The 25337-nt window shown below is 36.0% G+C and overlaps 1 protein-coding gene across 4 annotated transcripts; it reads right to left on the bottom strand.

Annotated features, from left to right (window-relative positions):
* On the bottom strand, positions 1–24957 carry LOC311292059 (GTPase IMAP family member 8-like). Of its 4 annotated transcripts, XM_084411503.1 has the most exons (4): positions 24833–24949; positions 6564–7116; positions 2958–3608; positions 1–2043 (listed from the first exon to the last, which is right to left on the bottom strand). In XM_084411503.1, exons 2-4 carry the CDS (start codon positions 6694–6696, stop codon positions 1046–1048), a joined length of 1782 nt encoding a protein of 593 aa, XP_084267629.1. In that variant the 5' UTR covers positions 6697–7116; positions 24833–24949; the 3' UTR covers positions 1–1045. The 4 variants fall into 4 exon arrangements, with proteins under 4 accessions (XP_084267629.1, XP_084267631.1, XP_084267630.1 ...); XM_084411505.1 differs by lacking the exon at positions 6564–7116 and having other exon boundaries at positions 24833–24957; XM_084411504.1 differs by lacking the exon at positions 24833–24949 and having other exon boundaries at positions 6822–7108.
* Positions 24958–25337: the final 380 nt, after the last annotated feature.

Here is a 25337-nt window from a genome sequence, read left to right as displayed (position 1 = left end):
GTGAAACTGCTTGTTACTCATGTTATCCAGTAATACAGAAGGATTTCTTTAAAAATAAAAAAATAAAAATAAAAAAAACATCAGAAAGCTTGATAACAGTCAAACACAGACTTCAAGAATCAGCGAATGAATCTCAACAACGGTGACAATTAACAAAATATTCATATAATCTGAATATCATAAAAATGGAGTCACAACAAAAACAACAGCTAAAATAAAAGCAAATAGTCAGAATAGTAGGAATATTCAGCTGCATAATTAATTCATGCCGCAATGCATGCTGGGAGTCATGGATGAGTTCTGTACTATGGTAGCACCCAGCATGCATTGCAGCATGAAGCTTTTGATTGTCACCATTTTTGAGATTCATGTGCAGATTCTTGATGTCTGTGTGAGTCTGGTTGGGGGTCAAGATGCTAAATAAAGGTATTAATAATTGCAATTTTGCTGATTTCAAATAAAACATCAACACCAAAACATGTTCATTCTCAATAAGAGCTTATGTAGTTGTCTGGCAGAAAAAAGCCAATCTAGTTAGTATAAACTACTGAAAACCAATGTGAATGTTAAGTTTGAAAAAGACAAGTGGCATGACATGATTGGCTGCCAAAAAGCACCTGTTAATCTTTAAGATTTTTTAAATTAATTTTTTATTTATTTATTTAAATTGATTGTATTATTTATTTTAGAACTTTTCATGGAATACCATATAAAATATACTTATTTTTTCATAAACAAAAATCGCCGTCCAACCAGCGCTATTCTATCCAAAGTTAAATTTTAACACACATTGAGTGCTAAATATCTACACAAAACCAAAATTAAATTTAATAATTTGGTCAAATCCAAATTAGCCAGATATCAGTTATCATGATTAGAAGATCTGGCTTTTTTCAAATCATCTCAGATGTATTAAGCAAAGTACGACGAACAGACACTGATCTTAAGTCAGATCATCAACACTCATCTGACTCTACATCCACCCCCCTCTCTCTCTCTCTCTCTCTCTCTCTCACACACACATTATTTATCATTTTTGAGTCTCTCACTGTACTTTGCACAGCTTCTGTTTTGCTAGTGTTCGTGTAGCTTTCATTGCAAGTCCTACTGCTTTCCCACGACTGATTCCTTTCCTCTCAGCTTCCTTTATTGTGCTCTCTTTCTCTTCAAGGGTCACCTCCTTCTTCAGGCCTTTGCGTATTTCTGATACATTCACATTATGGTAACTTAGAAGATCTTCTATGAATGTGTCAGAACAAGATTGTTTAGCTTCTTGTCGTGACTCCTCTACTAAACGCCAGAATATTTTCTGCCATTCTGTCTGAGTGACCGGTTTGTGCTCCTGTTTGTGCTGTTTCACTTTCTCATCTAGTTTCTGCTTCTGAATCTCCTGAATGTGTTTTTCTGTTTCATCAAACATGTCATTTTTAAAGTGCCCTCCATTTTCTGCCACCATCATTTCTAATTTACTGAGCAGATCTTTGAATTGTGGGAAACTGGCAGACTCATTATCCAGACAGAAGAATCGGTTTCCACAACTCTCTACAAGGTCTTTAATATCTGGATCACCATTTTGTAGATACTCTTCAATTGTTTTCTTTCCTTTCTTTAACTGATTTTTGTGAGTGAAGACGATCATGGAATATTTTGGCATCTGTTCTCCGAACACTTCTTTAAGTTTCTTTATTGTATTTTTGTCCTCCTCAGTGAATCGACCCACTTTAATGACAATAATAAAAGCATGTGGCCCAGGAGAGGATAATGTTATGCATTTTACTAATTCAGGAATAACCTGCTCTTGACTGAGTTTAGTATCATAAAGTCCAGGTGTGTCGATCACTGAGATCTCTTTACTAAACCTCACTGTAGTTTCTGCCTGACACTGTTTCGTCTGAGACTTTGAACTGGCTGTAGATTTGAACACGTTTCTGCCGATGATGGTGTTTCCAGTGGCACTTTTCCCAGCTCCAGTTTTTCCCAGCAGAACCAGTCTGATCTGGTCTTTCCTCTCAGGAATCTCATCAATCTTCTCTGGACATCTATCTGAAAATAAAACAGAAAAATCGAATGAAACTAAGGCAGAAAGATCAAATCCCTGATCTACGGAAGCCCTGAACCACAGAGTAAAAAAAAAAAAAAAAAAAAAAAAAAAAAAAAAAAAAAAAAGAAATCTAAAATTACGAGATTAAAGTCGAAACATTATGAGAATAAAGTCTTAATTTTTTGTGAATAAAGTCAAAATATGGTGAATTTGTTGCTATACCAACATGCCATTACCATTTGTCTTGGGACATTACAAAATAGGCTATAGCACTGCACTGGACTTTACAGGCAAAAACAATTTTCAGACTGGATGGAGGTAGCCAGCTTTATATATAGATGAGCATTAAAGTTTGGACCAGGATTGTGGTGCTCGTCTATAGGCAACGCCATCTGGGTCGAGAACACTTAACCGTAACGGTACTGTCTCCCTCTTCACCGTAAATCCTTTCTGGATAGATTTGAAATGCATTGCTTTTTATATCAGTTTGTGGATTTTGTGACAGTGTTAACAAAGCACATAATTTGTTACAAAAGAAATCATATTCAATAAAGATCAGATAATATAGTGTTAGAGTGCATTGAGAACATTGCACAGTATACTGTGCTCATAAGTTACCTGGTGTTAAATTTAACACAGCTCAGTTTTCATATTGGAACCACCAGCAGTGTGTTAAAAGTAACACTGAAGCAGTGTTAGAGTTAATTCGATACTTAAGTGATTAATACAGTAATGATTGTTTGATAATTTAAGTAATTTGGTGACTACGAGTAGAATCACTGAAGAAAAGAGAAACACAAGAACTACAACTGACTTCAACCACATTTAGATGAAACCAACTGAAAAGACATTGGTTGTGTTAGATTTAAATTTAAAGCATTTACAGATGCTCCAAATTATTACAATAAAAACTTACAATTACAACTGACAGTAGTCTCCTTGTGTTCACTCCTCTTCATTTGCTCCTTGATAAATATCCCATCGTTCTTCATCACCATTCCTTCAATCTTCTGCAATAGTTCTGGGACCTGATTACCAAGTTTTCTCTTGTTATTAAAAGAGTGAAACTTTCCTCCACATTCAGTCACCAGTCGCTGGAGATCCTCATGATCTTGATTTTTTAGATGTTCCTCAATGCTCTCATCCAGATCCTCTAGTTCATCTCCATGTGTGAACAGAATCATTATGTACTTGTGAACTTCAGGACCAAATAAAGCTTTATTATAATCCAGGATCTCTTCCTCATTTTCCACAGGTTTATCTAGAGGAACGGTGATTAGAACTGCACTGAGACCTGCTGAACATCGCGAGACCAGCTGATCCTTCATTTTCTCCAGCTTCTCTTTATTCAGATCTGGATCCAGTAGATCTGGAGAATCAATCACATACACCTGCTTCTCTCCTATCTGTGTTTTACCCTCACACACTTCAGACTCATGATTTTTAACTTTAAACTTTTTTTTCCCCAGTATAGAGTTTCCAGATGAGCTTTTCCCAGAACCCTTCCTGCCCATTAGAAGAATCCGGATCACTGGAACATCTGAACTGGAGCTGATCGCTGACATCTCTGAAAGATACAATAAATATGTGGAATAAGATATAGGTCAAGGTAATTCTTCTCATGACAGGTGTCCAAGATATGAACAGAACAAGATGTACACAGCAAAATCCCTGTGTTAAATTAACTCTGCTCAGAATACATTTGGTCCCTCTCTAAAGAGAGTTAAAATAACTCTGAATCTGTGTTAAAGTTAATGAGATACTTAAATAATTAATTAAGTGATGATTGAGCATTAGTGATGAACACCTGCTGTAAACTATTAGAATCGCTGAATGAAAGAGAAACAGAACTACAATTGACTTCCAGACACAGCCACAGAAATTGAATCTCTGAAGATCTCAGCAGAGGAGGATTAAACAACTGCACAAACATCATTACCATCTTAAGTTATTAATAACCAGATTGCCTTTATTTCTGTCATTTGTCTACAGAAGTTATTATTGAGAATGAACAGAGGTTTAGATGTTGACAATTTATTGAAAATGTTTGGTCACCATTATGGTGATTAGTGTCTCATTTAGTTGGGCAGTTTGACTTTTAGCTTCGACTTTAAGTAAAAGTTTTTTTTTTAAACAGTTTTTCCAAAACACATAATTTGGTTCAAAGAAAGCCAGAAACAGAAATAATCAGGTGATATAGTTTTCCACAAGATAAAGTACAATAATTCACTACTCTCATCAGTGACCAAAAGTGGTTATTTGTTGTTAATAGATTATATTCACTAACAATAAACTATTGCAACAGATAACACATTCAGAATTTAGACTATTAAATATATTGTAGAAATAACTTTTATTTTTATAGACAAACATATATCAAGAATCAGCATATGAATCTCAACAATGGTGACATGTTGCATGCCGCAATGCATTCTGGGAGCCATGCTGTTTATACTATTATGGCTCCCAGCATGCATTGCGGCATTAATCATGTCACCATTGTTGAGATTCATTTGCTGATTCTTGATGTCCGGGTTTTTTTTTTTTTTTTTTTTTTTCACATAATGTTTTGTGATAATCTATTAATATCAATAAACCACTTTCAGTCAGTGATGAGATTAGTGCATTATTCTCCTTTATGTTGTTGAAAACTATATCACCTGATCATTTTTGTTTCCGGCTTTCTTTGCAACAAATTATGTGTTTATGTGTGATAATCACTGTTACAAAAACCACAAACTCAAAAAAAAAAAGGGCAAAAGTCAACCTGCCCAACTAACTCCTCAGAAGAAGAGTGAGGCTTATTTTGAATAGCGACTTATTCCAGCCGTGGATACAATGAGTACGTTTTTATTTACATTGGTTGGACTATTTCCAGATTTCTATTTGGATATATTTTTAAAATGCAATTTATTCCTGTGATGTCAATTATTACTCCAGTCTTCATATTACTTCAGTTTCACATGATCCTTCAGAAATCATTTTAATATGCTCATTTGATGGTCAAGAAACATGCCATGTAGTATTATTATTATGAATGTTGAAAACAGTTGTGTAAAAAAAATGCAGGATTCTTTGATGAATAGATGAATAGTTGATCAAAAGTAACGGTAAAGAAGACATTTACAATGTTAAAAAAAATCTTTCTATTTCAGATAAATGTTCTTTTGAACTTTCAGTTCATCAAAGAATCCTGAAAAAAAAAAAAAAAAAAAAATTTTCAATAGATAATAATCAGAAATGTTTCTTGAGCAGAAAATGAATGATTTCTGAAGGATCATGTGACACTATAGACTGGAGTAAAAATGCTGAACATGTTTATCACAGGAATAAATTGCATTTTAAAATATTTAAATAGAAAATATTTATTTTAAATTGAAACAATAAACAGTTTTTGCTTTATTTTGAATCAAATAAATGCAGCCTTGGTGAGCAGAAGAGACCTCTTTTAAAAAAAAAATACTGAACTAAAAAATTTTAACGATAGTCTAGGTCTTAAGGTTTTTAAGTAAAGTCTTTGTGTAAAGAAAATGTATAGTCAGATTAGCCTACTTATTTTAACTTAAACTTGATTTTGTGAATAAGCTACAAACAATACATTCAATCATTAAAGGTATAGCGGAGGATTTTCTTTTTCCGGGTGGGTAGTGTAAACTATTGGTCCACCTAAGTGTCAATCATTCTGGTGATATGTTTACGTAAGGCCGTCGTACGTGCTCGTCCCTTAGTTTTCGCTTTCTGCGCATGCGCACTTTCAGGTGTTTATGTGTGGTGAGCTAGAGCTCAGCCATTCATTGAAGCTCGCCGTTTCACCGGGTCCTTTGAAAATGTCTGAGGGTCGCAAGAGAAAAAGTTTGTACGAACTGTATGAGAAGAAGAGAAAGGCCTCAGAAGAGAGAAACAAGATCAGAGTGTTTTTGGGAGATTGTTTCACACGATGGCGTGCGCTGAAAACACAGGTTGGGCTTCCCACTGATGCCTCAGTCGCGAAGTTTCTACTCGACAGGTAAAGTTTGGCATGCTATTTGGAGAAAAAGTGCAAATCTTCTTTTGGAAAGTAATCTTGTATGAGCGATGCCGACAGCAACTTGTAAACAGAGCGTGCACGAGGAGAACCTCGCACACGTTTAATAGGCGTTCCCTCTCGGGAGCAGGTAGAGTGTTGCGCATGTGCATTTTTTCAAAAAGTGGAGAGGGCGGTTCTTATCTAAAATTCGGAAAGATCCTCCGCTATACCTTTAAGTCTCCTCACATTCATTCTCTATAGTTCCCTCATTCCTCATTGATATTCCCAGTGGAGAGTCTTTGTCTCTTCAGGTGTGAATCACAGCATTATTCATGATGTTTCATGCTCCCTGCATACAGCCATTCTGACAATTAAGTGTCTTACAAAAGTTAAATGACTATATAATTGATATTGTTTGACTATATTGTTTTTTGCACATATTTTGTATTTTTATTGTATATTGGTGCTCCCCGCGATGAACAGATGTCGATCGCTACATCGGAAGATGGGTCAGACCTCTCTGCGGATGCCGACTCGGCGCCGCTACCTCCTTCGGGTGTGTCAGCAGTGCCCGAGACGGACCCGGAGATGATGGCCATGCTTTCCCGGGCCACCAACAGGATCGGGCTCGTGTGGAACCCTCCACCATGTCCCGAGCCCTCGAGGCTGGACGATTGGTATCTCAGGGTGGCGCGCGCTGGTTCTCAGCAACCCACCCCAGTGCCTTTCTTCCTGGAAGTGCGCGAGGAGGTTACGGGGACGTGGACCACACACCTTTTACTGCCAGAAACCTTCCGGTGGCTCCTCCTCCCTCACCACCCTTGATGGCAGGGCAGCTAAGGGATACACGCATATCCGTCAGTGGAGCAGGCCGTTGCTATGCAGCTGTGCCCTAACTCCACTTGGCGCAGAGAACCAGGGCCTGTAAGTAGGGATGGGCGATATATCGCACGATATTGTTATGCGCATCTCATCAGTAAAGCCGGTTCCTTGATTAGTAGTAAATCGCCATCACCTGTTTTCAGATGGAGCGGTGTTAAATTAACACTCCTGGGGCTGGGAGTGTACACTGTAAAAAAGAATACATTGATTTTATTGATATCTAATTAATAAAAATGAGGCAACAGATTACAAGCAATATTATTAATTAAATTTAACAAATTAGAATTGAGTAATAATTAATCAAATGAATTCCTTTAGAGGTAACCATTTAAAATGAGTAAAATTTACAAAATATCTTTTATTGCCAACATTGAAGACACCTGGTGTTAACAAGCAGAATCACTGAAGGAGAAAACCATAATTAAAGTCACCATTATGGTGATCAGTGTGTGTTTTAGTTGGGCTCTTGACCCTTAAATTATTAACTTTAAGTTTTGTTTGGCTGCTGTACATGAGTTATAACAGCCAGATGAACAAATAGAAAATGTGATGTAATGGTGTTGGTTGTGTTTTAACATAATCATTATTTCACAATCATTTGACCTGAATCACTGAACTCATAGAGTCCAATTTATGAGTTAGGTGAACTATATTAATTATAGCAGCACTGGCCTTGTACGGCATAATATTTTAACTTTTACAATGTAAGGCAAATAATTTCTAAAAAGTTTCTCTTACATAAAAAGGAGACACACAGACATCAATAATCAGCCTGTGAATCTCAACAATGGTGACATTTATAAAGCATGTTGCAGTGCATTCTGGGTTCCACCAATCAAAACTCATTCATGGCTCCCATCATGCATTGCTGCATGAATAAATAATGAGCTTATGTTCATCTGTTCGTCACCATTGCTGAGATTCATACGCAAAATCTTGATGTGTGTTTGTGCCTAAAAAAAAAAAACTAAATAAAACATATATTTATTTATTTTTTATTATTGATTTGATCATATGGATTTCATTGAAAAGGCTAAAAATATTATACTGCTGTAATTAATGAATAATATCAAGCAGGCTTCTCTCAGCGTTTCATACTGACGAAGGGGGCAATTTCAACTATATTCCAGCAAGCGGTAAGTAGTGATTTAATATGGAAGTAGCGATCACTCTTCACATCGTTCGTTTCTCTTAGTAGGATGAAAATAATCTTACTTAAACTGTGATTAATATACAGAAAGTGATCAAAGAACAATCCCTTTCCAATCGCCCAAGCTGTCAATCACACAGCGCGAGTTTATCTGGACACTTGCCAAAACTCGTTATGAAATCAATGACGCTGTTACACTGCACAACGAAGCTCTTACTGTATTTATATGCCTCATGTTTGCATTGGTGAAATCATTAGTGAGTGCAGAAACTGCGTTGCAATGATAAGATCTTTCACGCGATCAACAGGCTGTCATCTGCTCAGTGCTCATAACTGCAACCTTTTATGTGATTGTAATAGATCTAAATACTTAAAAAACTTCTCACGATTCGTTAATCCAGATAGCTGTAATAGTAAAAACGTATAATAGCTGTAATAGTAAAAGTTTTCCAGATAGTTCCACATTTAATGCCATATATTTCATATGCAAGCATGTCAGCCAATCACAGCAGAGGGCGTTTACACTGAAGTCTCACAGCAGACACGCCCCTTCAAACAGAGTGTTCAAACCAGGGAATGAAATCAGGCTAGGAAATATGCCTTTTATTTCTAAATTATAACAATTTTTGATCTAAAAAACATACTAACATTATAAGGGCACCCCTGGAAACATTATTAAATAATAAAAATAATCCATGGAATGGGACCTTTAAATGAAGTAATCTGAATATCTATTGATCAGAACAATGTTTATTAAATATTTTGAATTATAAGTAAAGTACTGATAATCATAGGCTGAAGAATCACAAAACTGCTGCTAACAAGTTAAACCAAACTATCTCAATAAATTTCCTTTTTTCAGATCACAGCATGATTATGTCACAACTAGGGCCGGGACTCGATTAAAAAAATTAATCTAATTAATTAGAGGCTTTGTAATTAATTAATCGAAATTAATCGCATTTTAATTGCATATAAATTAGGGCTGTCAATCAATTAAAAATAATTGTGTTGAACATGTTATTGAAATAATGTTCAAATGTTCAAAGGGTGAGCATTGAAATAATTGTGCCTAGCAAATAATCAATACAATACAATTGAACATTATTAAATGATTGAACATTATTAAATTATACATTTGATATTAAACATTAAATTATAAACATTTACACTTGCTTTACAGGTTTTTAACATTACTTCGAAAATGCTGAAATTTAAAGTTTGAGATGTTTTTCATCTGTTTTAGAAAGTATTTTTAGACTTTTGTTTTTTCAGAATAAAACTTGTTTTACAATCTTGAGCATGTGTTATATTTTTATTAAATGTGTTTAATTAAGCCATTGCTGCAAGTAATTTGACAGTTAACAATATTTTAGTGTACAGTTAATCACAAATTCAGTCAGCATTGTCATGACTCATTATCCCATGATGAAAGCCAGGTAATACGGTGAAACAACGTCACGATATCAACGTTGATTCAATTTGCAAAACCGAAGCATAATTCATCATTGGTTCAACAACGTCGACATACAATCTTTATTCACCCATATTGAAAGAAGAGACGGTGAAATAACGTCACGAAATCAACAATGAAACAACGTCACGATTTCAACGTTGATTCGTTTTGCACAATCGAAACATAATCCAACATTGATTCGACCTTGGTCCCTTACGTTCACCGGTGAATCAACGTTGAAATGCCGGCTGTTTTTTATAAGTAAATGTTCCAATCAATGATCCAGGCAGCGCCAGCGCGTTCTCGTCTCCCTCCTTCATTTTACAGTCGAATTGTGGCTAGAACGGCTCCAGGTTCAAAGGTCAATACGGAATGGATTAATCTGCGTTATTTTTTTTTAACGCGTTATTTTGTCTCAGATTAATTAATCGAAATTAACGCGTTAATGTCATGGCCCTAGTCACAACATAACCAACAATATCAGATCACATCTTACTTTGTTCATTTAACTGTTAGAAATCAATAACAGCAGACAAACAACAGTAAAAATTTAAGTATCATATAATGGTCTAGAGCCCAACTAAAGCAAACACCCATCACCTTAATGGTAACTTACAATTTGTGATTTTCTCCTTCAGTGATTCTGCTTGTTAACATCAGGTATTTTCAATAATGCTCAATAGTCACTTAATTAATCACTTAATTATCACATTAACTTTAACACTCTTGAGCGTGGACTCATATACACTCCCAGCCCCAGGAGTGTTAATTTAACACCGCTTCATCTGAAAGCAGGTGATGGTGATTTACTACTAATCAAGGAAACCGGCTTTACTGACGAGATGCGCATAACAATATCGTGCGATATATCGCCCAGCCCTAGTTTAAAGGTTTCAATGATACCTTAATTATTTAAGGTCAGTGTTGTATAAAGTACTAGAAAGCAATACTTGAGTAAAAGTACAAGTATCATACTAGAAAAAGACTATGATAGAAGTGAAAGTTACCTTTTAGAATATTACTTAAGTAAAAGTCTTAAAGTACACTGTTAGACCTTACCAGGTTTTTTACAGTAAAACACTGTTAATTGTACAGTTTTTTACTGTAATCTAGTTTGTTTTTGTAAAAATGCACTAAATTCTAATTCAAGTTAACTAATTACACTTGCAGAAACCGACTGCCTTAAATTGACCAACTGTCATTTAAATGTATTAACAAAAATGTATAATGCATTAATAATGTGAGCAAAGTATTACTGTGAACTTATTTCATTTAAGACCACTAAAAAACTATTTTAAAATACTTAAAAAGACTTCCACTGGACCAGAAACTACACAGTCACCGCCTGTTAAATAAAGCAACATGCAGCATATCATCAATGTTTGTAGATCTTCTCCTGGACTGAAGCACAGGCTCTACTCTTCTGCACAATGGTGACCCAAAAAAATTATTTTACAGTAAACTACTGGCAACAGTGTTGCCAGTATAAACCTGTTTCATAACTTACAGTTTATTACTGTTAAAATACATTTTGTGGGTGTGTCTTTATATCTTACATTGTTAACCCTTTCAACCCCACAGGCAAGTCCACACTACAACGAGTAAAAGTAACATTGAGACAGTGTTGCAGTGAGATAATTAAGTGAAATAAGTTATTGTTGAGCATTAGTGATGAACACCTGCTGTTAACAAGCAGAATCACTGAAGGAAAGAGAAACACAAGAACAGAAAATAGAGAAACACAATAACTACAACTGACTTCCAGCCATTACACATTATTGCACTTATTATTAACCAGTATGACTTTATTTCTGTCATACAGAAGGTGTTATTAAGATGTTTAATTGAAAATGTTTGTTTTACAACACAAATGTTTTTGTGTTACCATTATAGAGATCAGTGCTTGCTTTAGTTGGGATGCTGATGCTAAAACATTCGTTTTCTATTGCTGCTTGAGCTGTGTTTTTGCAAGTCACACTTGTGCACACACAGTTTATGAATGATTGCGGTTGTAATGCTTATGATGACAAAATCATCATTTTGCCTGTTCATTCACTAAGGAATTAATTCTTACTCATTCAGAGTTTTCATTATCTGAAAACGTGTTACATTAGCACTCCTGTGAAACTACAGCAATAAATTACTGTGACTCATTTTTTTCTAACACATCATGCATAAACCAAAAAAAACAGAGCTACGGTGTGTTTTAGAAACACAGAGATATCACAATTTAGCACATTAATCTCAACAATGGTGGCAATATATCTTTTTTTATTATTATTCATGCAGCAGTGCATGCTGGGAGTTTTATATTATCCTGGAACCCAGCATGCATTGCGACATGAAACTTTTCACCATTGTTGAGATTCATAATTATGCTGATTGTTGATATCTGTGTGTGTCTGAGTCAAGCAGGACTAAAATAAAATTGAATGCACTATATGATTACGATATTTTTCAGAAGACCTGATTACAGAAATATTGATTTCATTTTGTAGATTCACAGATATATGCTAAATATGAAATACCAATCATTTCAACTAGATGTACCGCATGGCGGTACAAAATATGACCGCCGCTCAGGCCTGCACTGGCTTTCCACAAAAATAAATGACGTGGAGCAATTTGGCTGTATTGCATGTTTATGTATATACCTAAAAAAAGTAGTAGTATGTGCATGTCTGTCTGTGTGTGTGTGTATGTGTGTGTGTTTGTGTGTGCGCATGTGTGTTTGTGTGTGTGTGTCTGTGCATGTGGATTTGTATGTGTGTGTATGGGTGTGTGTCTGTGCGTGTGGATGTCAGTGTGTGTGCATGCTTGCGTTTGTTTGTATTCCTGCATGTGTGTGTGTGACAGTATCATCCTAAACCAGCAACCCTTCGCTCAACACCAGCATCTACAGGCCGATGAGTGTACAGTCACTAAATGTGCACATAAATTAATTTATTTTATACCCCCCCATGGATGAAATTCTACGAAACTTAGCATACCCCCAGAGGATGTCAAGTTAATCATACACATGAAATATGGTGCAGTTCTGAACATCTCAACTGAAGATAGGGGTGATTAAAGCAGAATAATATTGCATTTTCATTTTTTATGGGAAGGGGCGCAAATCACAAATGAGTGATTATGGGCTAGGTTGATGTGGGCCCTTAAGAGCAACATACCATAAAAATTTCTTCATCCTCGGTTCCACGGTTCAAGTAGTTATTTAGGAAAAACTGCATTTTTTGGGTTTGGGGGGGCCCAGCGTGGGGGGGGAGTGGCCCCCGGGGACCAAACGAAATTTTTCCATAAAAGTTCAGTGGGGCTACATGCCCACCAAATTTCATGTTCCCCGGTGTTTCGGTGTCCCTGGTATCGTTGATGGAAAATTCAGGAGATTGACGGGAAAAAAAAAACTAAAAAACTTTGACAATCGATTATGGGCTAGGTTGATGTGGGCCCTTAAGACCAACATACTTTGCAAATTTCTTCATCCTTGGTGCCACGATTCAGGTAATTATTTAGGAAAAACTGCATTTTTTGGGTTTGGGGGGGCCCAGCGCGGGGGGGGGGAGTGGCCCCCGGGGACCAAATGAAATTTTTCCGTAAAAGTCTAGTGGGGCTACATGTTCACCAAATTTCATGTTCCCCGGTGTTTCGGTGTCCCTGGTATCGTTAACGGAAAATTCAATAGATTGAAACAAAAAAACAACAAAAAAAACTTTGACAATCCCTATATGACCGCTTTCGCTAGCTACGGTCATAATTAATATATACAGAAAAAATCTGAAAACTAGACATGTCCAGGATGATTGTGACATCATCACAAAAGAATAAAAACACCTGATCAACTTCCTCTTGACTTGTTCTTGCCCTAACAAATGTGCTTTATAAACTCACTGTTACAGCAGTCAGAGAGAGATGAATGGTAAGAAGTCCAGGGACAAGAGACCAACTAAAGCAAATACTGATCTCCATCATGGTGACAACAAACTTTATTATTAACTCAATCTCTGTTAATTCTCAACAAGAACTTTTGTACATGTATGAAAGAAATAATCGTAAACTGGTTTCACACTCACCCAGCCAGCACAGCCATGTGGGGCCCAAATGGGTTTGACCTGGGCTATCTAACTGGGACTCAGCCAGTTTTGTCCTCGGTTTCCATGTTGGCCCCACATGGGTTTGCCCAGATGAAATGAACACTGCTTAGTGTGCACAGTACAGGCTGTTTAATGTAACACTGAATCAGTGTTGGAGGTAATGAGATAATTAAGTGATTGAATAATGATTGTGCATTATTGATGAACACCTGCTGTTAACAAGCATAATCACTGAAGGAAAGAGAAACACAAGAACTACTTCCAGCCACAGCCTTGGATGAAATCAACTGAAGATAAAATACATTACATCTCTCAAGATCAGATTAAACAACTCCACAAACAGCATTACCAGCTTCACTGATTAGTAACCAGACTGACTTTATTTCTGTCAGACGTCTACAGAAAAGAATTAAGAAGAGGTTTAGATGTTGATTACTTATTTGAAAGTAATAGTTTGATTTTATGTTACCATTGTGGCGATCCGTGTGTGCTTTAGTCAGGCTCTTGACTTTTTAACATTAGTTTTTCTCTGGCAGCTGTGTCTGTTTGTTATGGCGAGAACAGCAAGAGAAAATATGATCAGATGCTGTAAGCTGATTGATGATATGAATATGATCGTCATATAGTGGCTTAACTCATTGATTATTTGTGAGGTTCATACAGTAGTATGTTATTCATTTTTGTTTTATTGTTGTGATTCTACAACAAGAGAATAATAGAATTTAATCAGAACGTCAAATTATTTTTAAAACTCCATTTACATATTTTGGGCTCCTCCTAATCTTACTCACACACAGACATCAAGAATCAACATATGAATCTCAACAATGGTGACATGCTTCATGCTGCAATGCATTCTGGGAGCCATGGATAAGTTTTGTATGATGCACTCAGAATGCATTGCAGCATGAAGCATGTCACCATTGTTGAGATTCATATGCTGATTCTTGATGTCTCGTGCAAGTGGAACTTTCTGTAGTCCAACATGTGTAAATGGTGTTTTAAAAATCATTTGATGTTCTGATTAAACTGTGCTGGATCTCTTGCTGTAGAATCACAACAATAAAACAAAATGAATAACATACTACCCGTATGAACATCAAAAATAATCAATGAGTTAAGCCACTATATGATAAGTATATTCTTATCATCAATCAGCTTACAGCATCTGATTATATTTTCTCTTGCTGTTCTCGCCATAACAAACAGACACAGCTGCCAGAGAAAAACTAATGTTAAAAAGTCAAGAGCCTGACTAAAGCACACACTGATCGCCACAATGGTAACATCAAATCAAACTATTACTTTCAAAAAAGTAATCAACATCTAAACCTCTTCTTAATTCTTTTCGTTAGATGTCTGACAGAAATAAAGTCAGTCTGGTTTGTAATAAGTGAAGCTGGTAATGCTGTTTGTGGAGTTGTTTAATCAGATCTTGAGAGATGTAATGTATTTTATCTTCAGTTGATTTCATCCAAGGCTGTGGCTGGAAGTAGTTCTTGTGTTTCTCTTTCCTTCAGTGATTCTGCTTGTTAACAGCAGGTGTTCATCAATAATGCACAATCATTATTCAATCACTTAATTATGTCATTACCTCCAACACTGATTCAGTGTTACATTAAACAGCCTGTACTGTGCACACTAAGCAGTGTTCATTTCATCTGGGCAAACCCATGTGGGGCCAACATGGAAACCGAGGACAAAACTGGCTGGGTCCCAGTTAGATAGCCCAGGTCAAACCCATTTGGGCCCCACATGGCTGTGCTGGCTGGGCAGTGTTGCTGGAAGTCAGTTGTAGTTTTTGTGTTTCTCTTTTTTCTGTTCTTGTTTGTCTCTCTCCTTCAGTGATTCTGCTTTTCAGGTGTTCATCAGTTTCTCAATTCACTCACTTCTTTTCATTCAAGTGGACTTTATTAGTAAACTAGGGAATAGTGTATGAGGATATAGGGTACGATTGGGAAAACAGCCAAATTTTAGTGCATTTTTACAGTAAAGAACTGTACAATTAACAGTAAATTACTGGCTACAAGATAGGCATTAATTTTTCTCCAGAAAAAAAAATCTCACCTAATGCTGTAAACATACAGTGAGCCCTATCAGCTGGTAGTATTATTTAGGGTTAAATATAATTCAAATAAAATATAATGCGTTTTTTATCATAATTACAACTTTATTTAATGATATAAGTAAAAATATAATAAATATGTAATATAGTACACATATTTAGCTAAATACTCTCTATAGCTGTTTTTTTTTCTAGCCAACTAACGTGCTATAGCCTATATTATGGTCATCAAATGGCTTTCCTGAGGTAAATGTTATGTGACATAATTGTTCTCCAGCTGTTTTACTGACCCTTTTCGCGGTTGAAAAACACTGATTGATCGATATTATGTATGATGAATATACATTTCGGTAAGTTGTACTGTTTCTTTTAACATTGTTCATTCGTGTTTATTTACTATTAGCTACACTGTTAACCCTTGCTTTAAAAAAGGCGTAATTCAGACAGTATCATACCATTTTCCATTAAAACAGTAATATACCGTAGAAAACAAAAATAGCCTACAGGAATATACTGTAAATGAACAGTGCTCAAAATCGACACTCAGAGGCTGTTTTCCCAATCACACCCTATACCCTCATTCACTATTCCCTACATTAGTTCACTAATATAGTCCACTTGACAGAGTGAATTAAAAGAAGAGAGTGAATTGAGACACTGATGAACACCTGATAAGCAGAATCACTGAAGGACAGAGAAAAAAGAACAGAAAAAAGAGAAACAAAAGAACTACAACTGACTTCCAGTAACACTAAGTGTGAAACCAGTTTACAAACGAGTTTACGATTATTTATTTCATACATGTACAAAAGTTCTTGTTGAGAATTAACAGAAATTTAGTTAATAATAAAATGTGTTGTCACCATGATGGAGATCAGTATTTGCTTTAGTTGGTCTCTTGTCCCTTGATTTCTTATCCTTCATCTCTCTCTGGCTGCTGTAACAGTGAGTTTATAAAACACATTGATAAGGCAAGAAAAAGTCAAGAGGAAGATGATCAGGTGTTTTTGTTCTTTTGTGATGATGTCACAATCATCTTGGACTATCTGATTTTTCCTGTATATATAAATTGAAATTATGGGTATGTCATATTTAGCATAAATTTGTGTATCTACAAAATGAAATCAATATTTCCGTAATCAGGTCTTCTGAAAAATAACAATCATATAGTGCATTGAGTTTTATTTTACTTCTGCTTGACTCAGACACACACAGATATCAACAATCAGCATATGAATCTCAACAATGGTGAAAAGTTTCATGTCGCAATGCATGCTGGGTTCCAGGAAAATATAAAACTCCCAGCATGCACTGCTGCATGAATAATAATAATAAAAAAGAAATATTGCCACCATTGTTGAGATTAATGTGCTAAATTGTGATATCTCTGTGTTTCTAGAACATAGTGTAGCTCTGTTTTTTTTTGGTTTATGCATGATGTGTTAAAAAAAATGAGTCATAGTAATTTATTGCTGTAGTTTCACAGTGGTGCTAATGTAACACTTTTGATTGAGGATAAAACTCTGAATGAGTAAGAATTAATTCCTTAGTGAATGAACAGGCAATATGAGGATTTTGTCATCATAAGCATTACAACCGCAATCATTCATAAACTGTGTGCGCACAAGTGTGACTTGCAAAAACACAGCTCAAGCAGCAATAGAAAGGTGAATGTTTTAGCATCAGCATCCCAACTAAAGCAAGCACTGATCTCTATAATGGTAACTTCAAACAAACATTTTCAATAATTTCTGTATGACAGAAATAAAGTCATACTGGTTAATAATAAGTGTAATAATGTGTAATGGCTGGAAGTCAGTTGTAGTTCTTGTGTTTCTCTATTTTCTGTTTGTGTGTTCCTCTTTCCTTCAGTGATTCTGCTTGTTAACAGCAGGTGTTCATCACTAATGCTCAACAATCACTTACATATTCACTTAATTATCTCACTGCAACACTGTCTCAATGTTACTTTTACTCTTTGTAGTGTGGATTTCCCTGTGGGGTTGAAAGGGTTAACAGTGTAAGATAAAAAGACACACCCACAAAATGTATTTTAACAGTAATAAACTGTAAGTTATAAAACAGGTTTTTACTGTAAAATTAGTTTTTTGGGTCACCATTGTGCTGAAGAGTAGAGCCTGTGCTTCAGTCCAGGAGAAGATCTAGAGACATTGATGATATGCTGCATGTTGCTTTATTTAACAGGCGGTGACTGTGTAGTTGCTGGTCCAGTGGAAATCTCTTTATTTACAAAAGTTTTGTTGTGGTTTCAAATTAAATAAGTTCACAGTAATACTTTGCTCATGTTATTAATGCATTATACATTTTAGTTTAATACATTTAAATGACAGTTGGTCAATTTAAGGTTTCTGCAAGTGAAATTAGTTAACTCGAGTTTTAGTGCATTTTACAGTAACATACTGTAGATTACAGTAAAGAACTGCACAATTAACAGTAAATTACTGGCAACAGTGTTGCCAGTATTTTACTGTAAAAAAACCCGGTAAGGTCTAACAGTGTAGTAGAGATGATCGGTTCACGTGCGCTAGGGATCTGTCACGTCACATTTACAAGCGCCAAAACGGTATTTATTGTTTTAATTTCGTAATAAAATTGACAGAATCTGAGAGCTGAGATTTTTTTTAATATCATAAGTAACCTGCTCTGTCTAGTCTGTCGGTCTCCGTGTCCTCTTTGCTTCGCGATTTGTCTGTGCGTGAGAAAATGGATGTGTGGCGCGTGAGCGTGTGAAAAGTGTCAATTGCGTGAGTCTCACGGTGAATGCGTGAGAGTTGGCAGCTCTGCGTCAGGGTGGTCGTCTACGATAACGGGAGGTCCTCCAGTAGGTGCTCGTGCTTCCATAGCGGTTTCAGTTATGCTTCCTCCTCCTTTGGCATGGCAACAAACAACCATTACGCTGAAATAGAACGTGCGGAGCGTGTGTAATGCAATCTAGGAGCAGTGATTCGCCAAACCTCCCTTATTGCAGTCGCACACATTTCTTCTGATTTTATTTTGTAGTAACGAGTAACGAAGATGCTTAGTGGAAATATATCGGAGTAAAAGTATACATTTTATCTAGGAAATGTAGTGGAGTAAAAGTGAAAGTTGAAATAAATTTAAATAGCGAAGTAAAGTACAGATACGTGAAATTTCTACTTAAGTACAGTAACGAAGTATTTGTACTCCGTTACATTACAACACTGTTTAAGGTAGATTTTAACTTATCACTATATTTGAGTAGCCTTGAAATAAAGGAAATAAAAGTTTTGTCACAAGGGTACTGTAACGGTCACCAGCTGGAGTGCCCTTGAGAACCACCAGAGGGCACTCCACACCAGACTCTCACGTTCACTCACAGACTACATCTCCCATCATTCTCTGCCTGGACTCATCAGCACTCATTATCACATTCACCTGTATCTTATCTTCTTGTTTAGTTCACCCCATATAAGCCTGGTTCACCCCATCACTCACTGTGACGTTTTGTATGTTGTTGCACTGCACTTCTGAGCGTTTCCCCTGGTTTTCATGTCTCTTGGTTTTTGGATTTCTTGCCCTGTTCTCTGGATTACTCTTTTGCCTCTGACCCCTGCCTGTTTTGTTTATTTGTTTGTTTGGACTGCCTTCCTGTGCTTGACCCTCTGCTTGTGTTTGATATTGATTCTGGATTACGCCTTAAAATAAAGCTGCATTTGGATCTCACGTCTGTGTCTTGGAGCAGTTTGTAACAGATACAAATATGTACCCTATGCCAAGGGTACAAAAGCTGTACCATTGAGGGTACAGCCCCAGTGACAAGCATGTCAGTGTGTCTAAATAAAAGTATTTTGATCAGAATAAATTTTAATAAATCTTTTGGATTATATTGAAAATGCTGAAAATTGTATGTTGTAGATTCACAGGCCTGCTGTAATCAACAAGGTAAACCTTATTCTAAATGAGTTTGGTGTTTCAGATATCAACATGATGATTATGTCAAAACATAACCAACACCATCAGATCACCTTTTTTCTTTGTTCATCTGAGAGTTGTAACTCACTTGTGTGAGAAAACGAACAGTATTTATATCGGTTTTACCTCTTGTGTTCTGGCTTAGTCTGCGCAAAGCGCCGGAAGCACATGCGCCCTCAGATCACTTGGACGTGGTTGTGTACAAGAGGTAAAAACGATATAAATACTGTTCGTTTTCTCACACAAACCACTCGTTTCGTGTCTTAGGCCATCAATGTGTATTATGATGGGGAATTGTTTAATTTGGACTTCTCTGTGCATGCTCTTTGAGGTGGTGACCATAGACCTGCATTACTGACAGACAAGAACGGTTTGACCTAAAAATATCACAGTTGAAACTACTGCGGAAACAAAGACACCTACATCTTGGATGCCCTTGAGGTAAGCTAAAACATACCAAAATTTAATTTCAAAGTGAACTATCCCTTTTATTATCTCATTAACTTCAACACTGCTTCATTGTTCATTTAACACTCTTGAGTGTGGAGACAAATAAACTCCCAAGAGAGTTAATTTCACACTGGAGTTTTTGCTGTTTGTGCTGAAATGCTCCTCCTCACTAGGGCTGGGCGATTTAAATCGCGATATTGTTATGCGCATCTCGTCAGTAAAGCCGGTTCCTTGATTAGTAGTAAATCACCATCACCTGCTTTCAGATGGAGCGGCATTTAGGGCTGAGGAGATAATTAAGTGATTAATTTAGTGATGATTGAGCATTATTGAAGACACCTGATGTTAACAAGCAGAATCACTGAAGAAGAAAATCACAAATTGTAAGTTACCATTAAGGTGATGGGTGTTTGCTTTAGTTGGGCTCTAGACCATTATATGTTTACTTTAATATTTACTGTTGTTTGTGTGCTGTTATTGATTTATAACAGTTAAATGAACAAAATAAAATGTTATCTTATAGTGTTGGTTATGTTTTGACATAATCATGCTGTGATCTGAAAAAGGAAACTTATTAAGATAGTTTGGTTTAACTTGTTAGCAGCTGTTTAGCGATTATTCAGCCTATGATCATCAGTACTATATTTATAATTCAAAATATTTAATAAACATTGTTCTGATCAAAAGACATTCAGATAAATTCATTTAAAACAAAGACATCAATAATCAGCCTGTGAATCTCAACAATGGTGACAATAATAAAGCATGTTGCAGTGGCTGCCACCAATCACAACTCATTAATGGCTCCCATCATGCATTGCGGTATGAATAAATTATGATCTGAATTGTCTATGTAATTTACTTTTCCTAATTAAATATTCTGCTCCTCACCATTGTTGAGATGCATAGACTGAATCTTGACATTTGTGTGTGCCTAAAAGAATGATTTTCTTTTTTTTTTAACAACTTTTAAGAAATCCTTTATATTATATCAAAAATTCTGGGCATTTATGCAAATTCACTAACCAACAACATAAATCGAAGTCAGAAAGAAGGATTTTAATGAGTTCAGTGATCAAGTTCAAATGATGATTGTCATAACAACCAACACCATCAGATCACTTTTTTTCTTTGTTCAACTGGTGATTATAATTCAGAAACAACAGACAAACAAAATCTAAAGTTAATAATATATGGGTCAAGAGTCCAACTAAAGCAACCATTGATCGTCATAACGGTAACTTACAATTTGTGATTTTCACCTTCAGTGATTCTGCTTGTTAACATCAGGTGTCTTCAATAATGTTCAATCATCACTTAATGAATCACTTAATTATCTCATTAACTTAAACACTCTTGAGTGTGGACTCATACACTCCCAGGAGTGTTAATTTAACACTGGAGTTTTTGCTGCGTTCAAAGAGCCGTAGTTAACTGATAAGCTGAGCCATATCGCATTAATTATCGCTGGCGATACGTCCGCGATATTAATGCGATATGGCTCAGCTTGTCAGTTAACTACGGCTCTTTGTAGTAAATGCCGCTCCATCTGAAAGCAGGTGATGGCGATTTACTACTAATCAAGGAACCGGCTTTACTGACGAGATGCGCATAACAATATCGCGATTTAAATCGCCCAGCCCTACTCCTCACTGTAGATAGTTAGCGCCTGCACCATCATAAGAGTGTTTGTTCAATAAACTTCATTCATTGTGTCAATAATAATCTCCCACTGATGCTGTACAGCCCAGCGGGCACCTTCATGTCAAAATGACGTCAAGAAATAGGTCAAAAATGAAAGTCATATTGACGTCAAAGTTTCGATGTCAATTTGATGTCAAGATTTTGACCTAGAGCTGCTGATGTCATTCTGCCAAACAAAAAGGTGAAATGCATGGCTGTACACTTATTACCAGCTTCACTTAAAACTAACCAGATTTACTTTATTTAATTTCTGGTTTAATGAAATCATATTTTGTACTTTAAGGTCACCATGATGGTGGTTAGCATTTGCTTTAGTTGTGCTCTTGACCCTTGACTCTATAATATAAAATTTTCTCTGGCTGCTATAATTGTGAGTTTATAAAGCACATGTGTTGTAGCAAAAAAAGCCATGAGAAAATGAGATCAGGTGATGTTGGTTGATTATTGTTGATGACATCATCATGTCTGAATCTCTGATCTTATTCAGAGGCTAATGTTATATAGGATTTGTGTTTTTTATGTTGTATTATAATAGACTCCATTTAATTTTACAGCATGAGAGCAGTGATGTTTATCAAATAATATAAAGGATTTTAAAAACATTTAGTGCATTAAAGTTTTTCCTCTACATTATTACTTAGACATCAATAATCAGTGTATGACATAGACAGTAAAAGAAATGGACACAGCGACCCCATTGGATTCAACGGAGACAAAGTGAAGCCAATTAGAAACTCTTTACTTCCTGGGGGTCCAGCGTACTGCGCAGACTCAAACTGAGCTCGACGACGTAGATGTGACGTGAGCAAACCGTCTGTCTTCTAGTAGCTGTGCCAAGATCAATCTGAATCATTACCTTCCGAAACTCGCAGAGACGGAGAGCGTGAGTAGGAGCTGTCCATGATCTTGGAGCAGGAGAAACTTTTTGTAGGTGTTCTGATTAATTACTTTGTCATTTTGCCTCGACGTCCTCCCGATTGCCCGCGAGCTTCTCCTCCTGTCCATACGGTAATTTCCTACTGTGCGACAGAGAGTCGCGTGGCTGTGACGCAATCGTTAAGCCTACTTTTACAAAAACTGCTTCTACAGGGCCATAACGTAAGCTACAAGGTAATGGAGACTTTTATACATTTTCGTGTTTCTTTAGAAATAAATAATGGACAAATGGAGTCTTTAAACGCCTCAGATGTGAAGTTATTCGCTGTCAAAGTGACGCCAAAATGAATGGGAGTCAATGGGATGCTAACTGCAGGTGGGGTTCCGCAAGCCAATGGCGGCGCCCGGGGTAGCTTCAAAATAATACAAATCCCTGCCCCCCTGGTGTATGACTCTCAACAATGGTGACAATCAATGAAATGCTTCATACTGCAGTGCATGCTGGGTACCACCAATCAAAACTCAACCTTATCTCCCAGCATGCATTGCAGCTTTAATAAATTATGCAGCTGGAGTTGATCTGATTATCTGGATATTTTGTTTGATTGTCACCATTGTTGAAATTCAACAAGTAAGTACATCTAAGTACTGCAATAGATATAAGGTTTTTGTGCACTAAATAGTTTTTAAAAAAACAAGTATATTATTTGATAAAACTGCTACACGTGTTGTAGAATCAAATGACTTCTATTATGAATAAAACAGTTCTAAAACCACAAGTCCTATATAATCAAAGCATTAGACACTGAATAAAATCAGGAATTCAGGCATGATGATGTCATCAACAATAATCAACCAACATCACCTGATCTCATTTTCTCATGGCTTTTTTTGCTACAACACATGTGCTTTATAAACTCACAATTATAGCAGCCAGAGAAAATGTTATATTATAGAGTCAAGGGTCAAGAGCACAACTAAAGCAAATGCTAACCACCATCATGGTGACCTTAAAGTACAAAATATGATTTCATTAAACCAGAAATTAAATAAAGTAAATCTGGTTAGCTTTATGTGAAGCTGGTAATAAGTGTACAGCCATGCATTTCACCTTTTTGTTTGGCAGAATGACATCAGCAGCTCTAGGTCAAAATCTTGACATCAAATTGACATCGACACTTTGACGTCAATATGACTTTCACTTTTGACCTATTTCTTGACGTCATTTTGACATCAATGTTGATGTCATATTGATGTTAAATTGACGTCAAGGTGCCCGCTGGGAGAAATAATTAACAGCAACAGATAAACAAAGCCTATATTAAAGCACCTCAGTCCAGTTTGAAGCTTGAAGCTTATTTTAGAAGCTATTTGATTCTCAGATGGACTTTATTAGCAAAAAGCAAATCAAAAGTGCATTCAGCCTAATATCAGATCAATTCACATCCATCATTACAAGTTTCTCTGGTAGTAGGGAGTCTCTCTAACAAGTGTTTTCTATAACAAGTGTTATCTTTGTGACAAGTCACAACAAGCATATGAAAATGCTTGATAGAGAGCAACTATAGAGAAAAAAAACATACAAATATCTCTTATTTATAATGTAAGTGATGAGATCCACATTGACATAGTAGATTAATACAAAATTGTTAAGCATATGATGCAGCTTTACAATGGATGTTGTATCAACTAATGGCTCCTCCAACTCCAAAGAGATTATTGGAGCAAGTTTTACAAGAAACCCCTAGTTCAGTTTTCCTACTACAAAATGTCACGTTTGATTCAACATGTTACTTGCAGTTTCTTTGTAAGTATTTGTGAAATTTACTAGCAATTTCTAAATGAAAATATTCAAAATGAATCCTACAACATTTTTTTTTTCCAGTTCACAGACACAACAATGCCATAAAGAGCGATGTTTCATAAATGTGACGTCATGTGAAGTTCAAAAACTTCTCTAGTTTTACAAAGGATTTTGTCCCAGTATTCTGATTCCCGTCGAAGTCAGAGGACCAAAAACTTCACAAAGAAGATTAACCCAAACATCATTACATACAATCTATTAGAAGTCAAAATGTGAAAGTGAAATATTCAAACTGGACCATTTCTGGGGGAAAAAAAGACAAACAAAATATATATATCAAACATGCTACATACCTTAAGCGAATCCTTGACTAAAATAAACAATGAAAGCTGAAGGATTTTCGTCCCAAAAGCTGCTTGTTGTAGACTGAGAGAGCGTTGTCAGCTTTAATGTGTGAGACAGATACTGATAAACATGCAGGGAGGAGCGTTACTGAAATATGAGCTAAACTGAGCTGAGGGAGGAGTGACTGTGACGCATTTATAGGAGCCAAGGTTCTTGACATTCCTTTGTCACTATTTTTTGTCACAGTATTTCCTTTCCAGATTTACTTCTGTTAAATGTGTAGCAAATTAGCTAAAAATAAATATTATAAATCAATCATAACTTATAATAATTATTATGTTAATTAATTATGAATATTTGCATCAGTTAATAGAATTAATTTAATGTAGTAAAATTTATATTACAATCAATCAACCTGTTTGTCCCATGAACAATCAGTGTTTATTGTCCATTAATTCTAAGATATATTCATTTCCGGGGGCGGGAAATGTCTTTCTTACTACTAAGTACTAC

Source organism: Rutilus rutilus (genome assembly GCF_951802725.1).
Source record: "Rutilus rutilus genome assembly, chromosome: 1".
In the NCBI taxonomy this organism is placed as follows: domain Eukaryota; kingdom Metazoa; phylum Chordata; class Actinopteri; order Cypriniformes; family Leuciscidae; genus Rutilus; species Rutilus rutilus.
Note: the sequence above shows the minus strand (reverse complement) of the source record. Positions and strands in the feature narration are given on the sequence as shown.

What these genes read in the sequence shown, in the direction of transcription:
- LOC311292059 (XM_084411503.1), bottom strand. Translation starts at nt 6,696, where the DNA reads ATGGTGGAGGGTTCCACACGAGCCCGATCCTGTTGGTGGCCCGGGAAA. An exon ending in GAGTCGGCATCCGCAGAGAG is followed by an intron (nt 3,609 to 6,563) that starts GTCTGACCCATC and finishes TGTATCTTTCAG; the next exon opens with AGATGTCAGCGATCAGCTCC. An exon ending in GACTACTGTCAGTTGTAATT is followed by an intron (nt 2,044 to 2,957) that starts GTAAGTTTTTAT and finishes TTTTATTTTCAG; the next exon opens with ATAGATGTCCAGAGAAGATT.